The 10,891-nt window shown below is 45.7% G+C and overlaps 1 protein-coding gene across 4 annotated transcripts in view; it reads left to right on the forward strand.

Moving 5' to 3' along the window:
• Positions 1-10,891, forward strand: part of NR2C2 (nuclear receptor subfamily 2 group C member 2) — a 112,988-nt gene that overhangs the window by 95,189 nt on the left and 6,908 nt on the right. For 3 of the 4 annotated variants that reach the window (XM_046664879.1, XM_046664897.1, XM_046664888.1), the window contains 6 exons: positions 1,642-1,775; positions 2,792-2,969; positions 4,336-4,457; positions 5,266-5,405; positions 7,040-7,177; positions 8,455-8,560. In XM_046664879.1, coding sequence (XP_046520835.1) covers positions 1,642-1,775; positions 2,792-2,969; positions 4,336-4,457; positions 5,266-5,405; positions 7,040-7,177; positions 8,455-8,560 — 818 coding nt within the window. The remainder of the gene's footprint in view (positions 1-1,641; positions 1,776-2,791; positions 2,970-4,335; positions 4,458-5,265; positions 5,406-7,039; positions 7,178-8,454; positions 8,561-10,891) is intronic. The other variant, XR_006889154.1, reaches the window with a different exon arrangement.

The following is a 10,891-nucleotide window of genomic DNA, read 5'->3' on the forward strand; positions in this document are numbered from 1 at the left end:
TTTTATTTCTCCTATGTATTTACCTCCCAGCCCTGGTGATATAGCGGTTAAGATTCAGTGCTCTCACCGCCACGGCCCAGATTTGTTTCCTAGTCAGGGAGCCACACCACCCATCTGTCGGTTATCATACTATGACAGCTGCATGTCACTGTGATACTGAAAGCTGTGCCTCCGGTATTTCAAATACCAGCGGGGTCACCCATGGTGGACAGGCTTCAGCAGAGCTTCCAGACTAAAACAGACTAGGAAGAAGGACCTGGCTACCCACTTCCGAAAAAATTGGCTGTGAAAACCCTATGAATAGCAGTCAATCATTGTCTAATGTAGTGCCAGAAGGTGAGAGGATGGCACAAAAAGACCAGGCAGGACTCCGCTCTACTGTACACAGGATCTCTAGGAGTCGGAGTTGATTCAACGGCACTAACAAATGTATATACTTAGGAGTTGCTGGTTGTATGGTAATTCTATGTTTAAACTTTTGAGGAACTGCCAGACTATTTTTCATTTATTTATTTATTTGTTTGTTTGTTTGTTTGTTTTGAGGAAGACTGGCCTTGAGCTAACGTCTGTGCCCACCCTCCTCTACTTTCTATATGGGGCACCTGCCACAGCATGGCTTGACAAACAGTGTGCAGGTCTGTGGCTGGGATCCGAACCGGTGAACCCCAGGCTCCCAAAGCAGAGCGCCTGAACTTAACTGCTATGCTAGGGGGCCAGCCTCCAGACTATTTTTCAAACTACAGCATTTTACATTTCCACCAGCTGTCTATGAAGGTTCCAGTTTCTCCACATTCCCCCCATCACTTGTTATTATTTGTCTTTTTTATTATAACCATCGTAGTGGGTATGAAGTGGTGTCTCATTGGTGGTTTTAATTTGCATTTCCAGTGATGTTGAGCATCTTTTCATGTGCTTATTGGCCATTTGTATATCTTCTTTAAAGAAATGTCTATTTAAGTCCTTTGCCCAGGGGCCGGCCCCATGGCTGAGTGGTTAAGTTCCCACGCTCGGCTTTGGCCACCCGGTTTCCCACTTCAGATCCTGGCTGTGGACATGGCACCGCTCATCAGGCCATGCTGAGGCAGCATCTCACATGCCACAACTAGAAGGGCCCACAACTAAAAATATACAACTACGTACTGGAGGAATTTGAGGAGAAAAAGCAGGAAAAAAAAAGATTGGCAACAGTTGTTAGCTCACATGCAATCTGTAAATCCTTTGCCCATTTTTTAACTGGCTGGTTTGTCTTTTTATTATTTAGTTGTAAGAGTTCTTTAGATACAACCATAATCAAATAGATGATTTGTAAATATTTCCTCCCATTCTGTGTTTTGTCTTTTGGCGGAGGGGGGGGTCTTTTTACTTTCTCGATAATGTCTTTTGAAGCACAAAAATTTAAATTTTGGTGAAGTCCAGTTTATTTGTTTTTATTCTGTCATCTTATCATGTGTAGATTTGTGTAACTACCACTACAATCAAGATACAGAACTATTCCATCACCACAGAAGATCTTCATCGTGCTGCTCCGTTGTAGTCATATCTCCTTAGAAGCTGTTTTTAAACAACGTTATACCTTCATTGGCCTGAGAGTCATTTGGATGTGTGTATTCATCTTTGATGTTACTGTTTTTTGTTTAATAGGCTGAAACAAGCCAGGGAGCTCTGGGCACACTGGCAAATGTGGTAACCTCCCTTGCCAACCTAAGTGAATCCCTTAACAATGGTGACGCTTCGGAAATGCAGCCAGAGGACCAGTCTGCAAGTGAGATTACTCGGTATGAACCATGAGGGTGGAGGCTCTCCCCTCCTGACGCACACAGTGTTGCTGCATTGTGAGGGTGGGTGGCAGCATTTTGACACCCACGCTGTTTTTAATTAAGGATTATTATAAAATTGTCAACAGTGCCCCTGCATGTCGATCTTCCCTCCGAGTTTAACTATGGAAACATGGACCCACTTATATTACATGATATAAAAGAATAAAAACTGCTTTTCATTTAAACAATGAAGAAGGAAATTCAGTAACTCAGTGGAAGCAGGGGAAAACCCTTCAGTGGACAGATGTCATTTGTATTAGTCACTGTTTATTGTACCTGAATATTAACATTTCATCCCCTTCCCCACTTCTGTTTTACCCTGTTTTTCTCACTTTTATGTCTTCCAAGTAGTGAGTTTCGAGCTTGAATCCATAAAGGTAGATCGATATCAGCTGATAGATGGCATTACCTGGTCCCAGACCTCTATATAACTGGCTGCTAAGGATTTCTTCTCTGCAGCTTGGCTCTTGTGTTTGCTCCTTTGCTGTGGGACCAGCCACTCGTGCCCGTCTTGCCAGGCCTGGCAGGGGCACAGCCTGGGGCTTCAGCAGCGTGCTGGTCCTCTTGTTCACTTGCAGTCCGAGCAAAATTAAGATCTAGATCCCATGGAAAGAGGATGAGATTTGAGTTCAGTAGAATTCTGGTTCCATCACTTACTGAGAGAGTGGTCTTGGAAAAGTTATTTAACATCTCTAAGCTTCAGCTTTCACATCTATAAAATGGAGAAAATTGTACCCTGGAGAGTAGTTGTGAAAAGTAGAAATTACCTGTGAAAATAAATAATACATAGCCTAGTGCCCAAGATGGTGTATAGACAATACATAGACACTTTCAATATCACTTCTCTCAGCAGGTAGAATTTAATTATCTTCTCCCCCGGTGCATTGTTTTTGTAATTTATGTCTCAGCTTGAATTCTGTTCCCCTTAAAAGCTGTGGATTCACAACACTTGCTTGCTTCGTTTTTGCTCACAGGGCATTTGATACCTTAGCTAAAGCACTTAATACCACAGACAGCTCCTCGCCTCCAAGCCTGGCAGATGGGATAGACACCAGTGGAGGAGGGGGCATCCACGTCATCAGCAGAGACCAGTCCACACCCATCATTGAGGTCGAAGGCCCCCTCCTTTCAGATACTCACGTCACATTTAAGGTGAGGACATTTAGCCTAACTACATGCCCCCAACCTCCCTGGCCTGCTAGGAGAGGGGCTCTTCACCAAAGCTGGTCTCAGTTTAAAAATCAAACCTTGGAGTGAGCTCTTTTCATATTGTGGTGTTGGATCAGGATCTTTTATTTCAGAACAGTAGCTCAGAGTACTAACTGGCTCTGAAGGTAACCCTGAAGCAGGCATGGCCTGTCCTTGCCATGATGGGCTGACTTGGTGCTAACCAGAGAGAGCTGATAGCTGACTGTTCTGCCGTCTGCCTTCCAGTGACAGCCTGGCTCCAGCACAGGGTCAGGGCTTTATCTGCTCCAGCAAGAAGGCACCCAAACCTTATTCCCAGCCATTGGTTCTGACCACTTCTCCTCTAGAACCATAGAAAATAGACTGAGATGTCCTTGAAGAGTGCTGTAAGGTCCTCCTAAGTCTTTCCCGCACTCTCCTACACTGGCTTCGCTTCTACAGACACTCCCAGGTACCCTGAAGCCCTCTTGGTCTCCAGGTCTCCAGTCTGAGTCTTCCTATGCCCCCAGGATTCTTTCTTTTTTTTTTAAGCTGAGGAAGAGTCATCAGTCTTCTATTTTTTAGTATGTGGGCTGCCAACACAGCATGGCTGCTAACAGAGTGGTGTAGGTCCGCGCCCATGAACCGAACCCGGGACGCTGAAGCATAGCATACTGAACTTAACCACCAGGCCATCAGGGCTGGCCCTAGGATTCTTTACTAGAGAGAGATGGCCAATCACTTAGGTAGATTGGGTTCCTGCTCATAGTTGCCAAGGGTACAAAGCACACAAGTCACCAGTGGGATTCTAGCTTCAAAGGCATCAGAGTCCCTTCTAGACAATGGAGCTCCTAGAGCCCCGATACAACATTCTGGTGGTGGGATATCATCCTCCTACCATCTGGGCTTCTGCTCGGCTCTCATTCACTGTTACCTTGAGGTCACCTGTCAAATGCCTGCTAGCCCATTTAGTTGACCCTTGTTCCCTGATGTAATTGAGACTTTAACGTATGGCTCAAAATGTAATTGCCTTAGAAGAAATAATGATTTAGTTGAGGCAAGAGTTGAAAGTGTGTCTTTGTATGGGTATACTGGGAGGTCCATCATTGACCACATTCCAAGGGCCATCAGACCCTAGTTCACTGGGCAAGAAACCACAGGGAGTTGATGCTAGCCCCCTGCTTCAGAGGTCACATACTTGATAAGGATGGGCCTGCTCAGGAACTTCAACACCAGAGACAGTGACTCTGACGGCCACGATTGTCGAAACACAGCAGGGATTCATGTTGACAAACAAAGCCATCCTCTGTTCCTCGGTCACCTCTTGTGCTGTATGCCTCCTTTTTTCCAGCTCACGATGCCAAGCCCAATGCCAGAGTACCTCAATGTGCACTACATCTGTGAGTCTGCATCCCGCCTGCTTTTCCTCTCCATGCACTGGGCCAGGTCAATTCCAGCCTTTCAGGCACTTGGGTAAGTAGCCTTTTTCTCTACATATCCTTGGGCAAGAGCATTCCTCTCTGTAGAAATGGCCTGGAAGATCTCTGAGGGCCTTTCCAGTTTGTTCCTATGACCTGATTTTCTTATTAAATACAATCAGTAGACTCATGGTAGCAGGGGACCATGATTGCCAATGCTGCAATGTTCCTCAGACCTTTATTGAGCCTTCTGCACGTGCTGAGGACTCAGTGCTGGGAGCCAGGGACGGAGCGGAACAGAAGGCAGGAGTCATCCTTGAGATAAGTAGAGGGATGCTGCATCTGGGGACTTCTGAGACAAAGAAGGACTTACTGTTTTGCAGTGCCCCCACCATGCTGTCCTGAGTATAAATGACCTGAGGCAGGGCTGAAAGTGACTTGGCTGGCCCCTTCCTCCCTGCTGCTCGCCCAAGGTTTGCAGGCCCTCAGTTCTCAAGCATAGGTGTAGGATGTGTCTCCTTCCTTCAGGGTCCACACTCAGTTATTAGTCCTTTGATCACTGCAGCTCTCAGGACAGAGCCACACCAGGACTGCTGCGGATTTAAAGGCTGCAGGAAATGACAGTTTAGTCATGCCTGTTAAATTTCTCATTACTTAAGTCTAAAGAATGTTTTTTAAGAGAAAGATAGTTTATTCTCAGAGGGACTTTAAGAAATTCATAAATAGTTGTGTTCTTGGGGAATGATCCTGAACATATCATAGCCCTTCAACAAACTCTTGCTGAATCCACTTGTTTGGAACATGCTGGGGCTTGGAGAAGTGCCAGCACGCACCCACACCCATCCTCACCTCTGTGTCCCCAGGCAGGACTGCAACACCAGCCTGGTGCGGGCCTGCTGGAATGAGCTCTTCACCCTCGGCCTGGCCCAGTGTGCCCAGGTCATGAGTCTCTCCACCATCCTGGCGGCCATCGTCAACCACCTGCAGAACAGCATCCAGGAAGGTAGGGCGAGGATGTGAGGGAGTATGTCTTGGTCTAGGCTGGCTCATCACAAATTGGCTAGCCTCCGCGTCTCACAACATCCATAGGCTGAGGGAAGTTTAACTTTTAAGTCAGGGGAGGTTTACCAGTCAGAACATTTGAATTTCTGCCTGACAGCCTTCTTTGCGTATAATGAATATGAAAGGAAAAAAAAGATAATTGAAAAAAGTTACCAACTTCCTTGATACATAAGCATTCAGTCATGTTTTCGGGATAATCACAGCTTATATTTTCACCTTCGTTGACAGATTACCCTTTCATCTGTAATATCTCACAAATCCTCACCACCCCATCAAGTAGAGACTATGATCTCAGTGTTACATGTGGGGAAACTGAGGTCCCAGTAAGGTCCCTGGCTTGCCCCAAATGAAATAACAGGTAGAAGAGCTGGGGCACCAGCCTGGTCATGCCTATCCCCTAGTCCAGGACACAGTTCCACCCAGCTCTTCGTGAATGAACAAGTGACTCTTCTAATAAGATCTGTGGCAACCATCTAACATTTGGTGCTTAAATCCCAGCCATATGAGGACCAAGAAATGGCCGGTGCAGCCTCTCCCCACGCAGCATGTCCACCCACACTGAAGACACTGTCTGGAGGGAGCGCACCCAGGACTCAGACTAACACCCAAAATCTATACTTGCAGCTGAATTGGAACTGAGCTGCACTTTTAATTGGGCATTCCAGGTGTCTGATGTCTAGGGATGTATTACCTAGTCACACCTTTGTTTTTCCAATTATTCCTTTGAAATAGTTAAATAAAGGTGATTTTTAAAACCCTATAACATTTTATTGCATTTAAGTTATATTTGTTCACAGATGAGCTTTAGTTTTCTTTATTTTTAATTGAGTATAATTATACTAATACCTTCAGCAAAATAGTCATGAGGATTAAATAAGATAACATACAAAATTGTTTTAACAGCTAAAAAATGCCAACATTTAATGTTCAGCTTGGCAAATATTTATTAAATGCCTACAGAGACTTAGAAAACCTAACCATTGATAGAACTGATGAGTGGGTCTTAAGCACAGAATAAAAAGAATTACCAGTCTGCACCTACAAGCCGAAGCTGCTGCCCAGGGTGGGAGCAGGAGGAATCACCGGTCCAGGGGTTTGTTGTTAAGGCAGAATATATAATGGAGCAGAATTTGGGTACCTATTGTCACTTCACTTTCAACTGGAAAATGAGGCTCTTGACCATCTTGAGATAACTGGTTTTTCATGACAAAGTGAAATTATTGAGGCCAACCCAGTGGCATAGCGGTTAAGTTCGCATGCTCTGCTTCAGCGACCCAGGGTTCCCCGCTTCAGATCCTGGGCACAAACCTAGGCACTGCTTATCAAGCTTTGTTGTGGCAGGCATCCCACATATAAAGTAGAGGAAGATGGGCACAACTGTTAGCTCAGGGCCAGTCTTCCTCAGTAAAAAGAGGAGGATTGGCAGCAGATGTTAGGTCAGGGCTAATCTTCCACCAAAAAAAAAAAGTGAAATTATTCTCTCATTTCTTTCAATCTGTGGCCCCTCGAAGAAGCTTGTGTTATTGTTCTTATCAGCCATCACTTTCTCAGAGGATCTGTGATGTTGATTTCTAGATAAACTTTCTGGCGACCGGATAAAGCAAGTCATGGAGCACATCTGGAAGCTTCAAGAGTTCTGTAACAGTATGGCGAAGCTGGATATAGACGGCTATGAGTATGCATACCTTAAAGCTATAGTTCTCTTTAGCCCCGGTAAGATATGCAGTGGTGACTCATGACAGTTTTCCACCTGTGTCTACTGATATTTCTGAGTATGAACACGTTGTCAAGTCATCAGCAGTGTAGAGCAAGCCCTGCCAGATTGTATGTGACCAAACATTCTTAGAATAGGTGTGCTTTGCCAGCTGATATAAATACACACTTTCTTTTAAATCCTTGCCTTTACAGTCCCAGAGAAATATGCTATAGAGCCTCGTGACTTCATTTGCAGAATAGATTTAACCTGTATCCAAATTAAACCATTGGCCAGACAAGATGCGGCATACAAATAGAGTATACCACCATCCAGGGTCCTGTTTCTGTTTTGTTTTGCTCTTTGCTGATTTTCAGTACAGTAATCCAGTACAGGCAGCAACTCCACAGGTTTACCCACTGTCTCTGTAGGGCAGTAATAGCAGCTGCTGCAGGTGTGGTCTCAGCAGATGAAGAAAAGGCTGCAGGACATTGGTGGAAGGTAAAAGATGACCTGGCTGCCTCACCCACTCCCCGCAGCTGTTCTCGGAGCCTCCAGAGAGCTTGCTTGGGCCGACTTTTGTCCTCAACAGCTGGAGTTGGACACAGCCTTACCAGTTTCCCCTCCTCCCTAGCCCTCTGCTCATGAACAACAAAATAGCTAATAAAAATGGGAGAGGGGCCGGCCCGGTGGCGCAGCAGTTAAGTTCACACGTTCCGCTTCTTGGCAGCCTGGGGTTCACCGGTTTGGATCCCGGGTGTGGACATGGCACCGCTTGGCAAAAGCCATGCTGTGGTAGGCGTCCCACGTATAAAGTTGAGGAAGATGGGCACGGATGTTAGCTCAGGGCCAGTCTTCCTTAGCAAAAAGAGGAGGATTGGTAGCAGATGTTAGCTCAGGGCTAATCTTCCTCAAAAAAAAAAAGGGCGGGGGGGAGAAATTAAGTGATTAAATATCTAGAAAGTAAATGATAATTTCTAATCTCATGTGATAGTTTGAATCTCTGTTTTCTCAAGTAGAAGGAAACCAGGTGTCCAGATCCACCCAGGTGGGGCTGCTGAGGCTGGTGTGACCACTCAGGAGCCCGGCCCCATCTTTGGAACCTTCAGGCCTTGGCAGAGCACAAAGCAGAAACCAGTGTTTTAACAATAATATCCAAACCAGATCAGCTTTCAGAGTTCAATCTGTTGTACTTGAGAAATTAGCCAGAAGTTTGACTAAAACTAAGTACTAAGATGTCTGCAAGTGAGGCTTTTCAAATACAGAGGGCAATTTGGGGGCACTTTTCTCTTTTCAGATCATCCGGGTTTGACTAGCACAAGCCAGATTGAAAAATTCCAAGAAAAGGCACAGATGGAGCTCCAGGACTATGTTCAGAAAACCTACTCAGAAGACACCTACCGGTGAGTACACAGACGCACGTGCTTGCTGGGGCAGGAAGCTGGATGTGTAGTTGCAAGTAGAAAGTGTGTTAGCCTTCTCATTTCCAGCAGCCTGGTAGAGCCTCCATTTAACCACACTTTAATTCTTGCATTTTGTAGGTGGTAATGGAGTGTGGAAAGTGCTAGGCAGGAGGGTCAGGAATACCAAGCCATTCCAGTGTTGCTGGGCAGACTGTGAGCGAGACCATGGGTTGCTTTTCTTTGAGGGGTTGTAGCCGATGCTGTGTGGTCTCCTCCGGGGCTAACATTGTGCATGAGGCGTGAATTCTGGTGGAGATTCCTCTCGCCCAGAATGGAAGCTCTGCCCCTCTGCTCTGCATCCACTGAAGAGGCAGGGCTAGAGGACTTGACAGACAAGTTTTCATGGACAGAAACCAAATCTGCCCCCTATAAAGGAGTCAGATAGACAGGTATGAGCCTTTCTCATGCAGATTTAAACAGGAAAGTTGTTCTGAAATAGGGCAGAATGCCTGGCAGGCTTTTCAGCCGAGGAGTAGAAGAGCTCTTTCCTCATGACCACTTCTGACCCACTGGAAGCTACATGAATTTCTGGGGTCCTGTCAAGCAAATTATTTAATACTTCCCTCCCCACCCTGTCCCCTCAAAATAAACGCTGGCACGAAATTGACCAGGAAGATGCATGGCCCTGCTTTCCCCAACTTGTCTCCCCAGCGCAGACCTCAGTCCACAGGTGCCCCACGGAATGGGGATGCCCTAAGCCCACACCATTTCTCTGGGGTGACTGGGGGGCCTGTGGCTGGCACTGCTGGCAGAGAGCCTGCCTCTGCATTAGGCACACCTCCATGGCCCAAATGTAGCTTTTGTCAAAGCAGGATGCATTTTCTCTTGGAATCACTGAAGACCTCACGTGACTTAGAGTAACTTCAGCCTCAGTACATATAGAATGGGACTGTCAAGTAATGTATGCACACCCAGAGCCCACACATCCAGCCAGGCTTGCGGGCACGCTGTCCCTTGAGGGGCCATGGGCCTACTTCCACACAGTGCCTCTGGCCACAAGAGGCTGGAAATGCCTCTCTGGGGGCTGTTGGCAGAGCCACAGCACACTAGAGTCAACCTTGACAACAGCAACTCTCTGGCCTTTGAAAGTAGATGTTTCTGAAAAATTCCTGAGTCACTCCTGGTCCACTCAGGAATCCCAGAGAAGACGAGGGCAAGCCAGGTGATTTGGGGCCAAAAACAAGATTAAGGAGGCTTTCTTATGGAACTCAAACTCCCTCAAAGACACTTCCCAAAGAAAAGGCCCTAGAATGGTTTGTTTATGGCCTGATTATACATTTTTTCAGTCTTTCCCATTTTTATGCCTTTTCTCATACTGTTTGTATTTCAACCCTCCCATTCCTTGCATCTCAGCTGCTAGAAACCTTAGCCAGCCTCTAAGATGCAGCTGACGTGTCCCATGCTCCAGGAAGTCCTCTCTCATCTACCTTTGCTGACTTCCTGAGACCCGTCAGCCTGTCAGCCCCTCCAGCTCTGCAGTGGTGTCCCCTTACACCTTTGTGTGTCTTGTCTGCCTGCCTGTACTGAGGCAGGTGGAACTCACAAGGGCTGGGCAAATGGATGATGGTGCTGGAATACTGCTTGCATAATATGAATATATTTTCCCTCTTCAAAAATAACAATGTTCACTGTAGAAAAAAAATTAGAACATTCTGGAAAGCAAAAAGAAAACTTTTAATACCGCTGTCCAGAGATACTTGTGAACATTTTATGTATTTACTTCCAGAAATTTTTTATGTATGTGTAACTGGAATCATCATATAATACAAAGAAAGGTTTTGTAATCTTTTTTTCATTTAATATTCAAAGAACATACATATTCTTCTTCATCATTTTCCATGCTAAGGAGATGCCATAATTTCTTTAATTTCCCTACTGATGAGAATGTCAGTTGTTTCCAGACTGGGCTGGCGCCACAGTGGGCCACCCTTGCTCACACACTTTCTGCACTGGTGTGGAATGGCCAGTCACACGGGATGCTTCAGGTACAGTGTCCAGTGGCTCACCAGGACAGGGTCATGGTGTGCCCTTCCACCCAGGGATTTTTCAAAACAAAAACAATTTTATTTTTAATTATAACGCTAAATGAACACTGGAAATTAGAGCAATACAGAAAGAGTTTTAATAGGTAAAATCACTCCAAATCCCAATACCCAGAGGCCAACCATTAGCATTCTGGTGAACATCCTTCCAAACGCTGTATTTCATGTACACACAAATAAATATACACACGTGATATCGTGCTATACTTGGTGCTTCACAACCTCTTTT

This window comes from Equus quagga, chromosome 1 (assembly GCF_021613505.1).
Source record: "Equus quagga isolate Etosha38 chromosome 1, UCLA_HA_Equagga_1.0, whole genome shotgun sequence".
In the NCBI taxonomy this organism is placed as follows: Eukaryota; Metazoa; Chordata; class Mammalia; order Perissodactyla; family Equidae; genus Equus; species Equus quagga.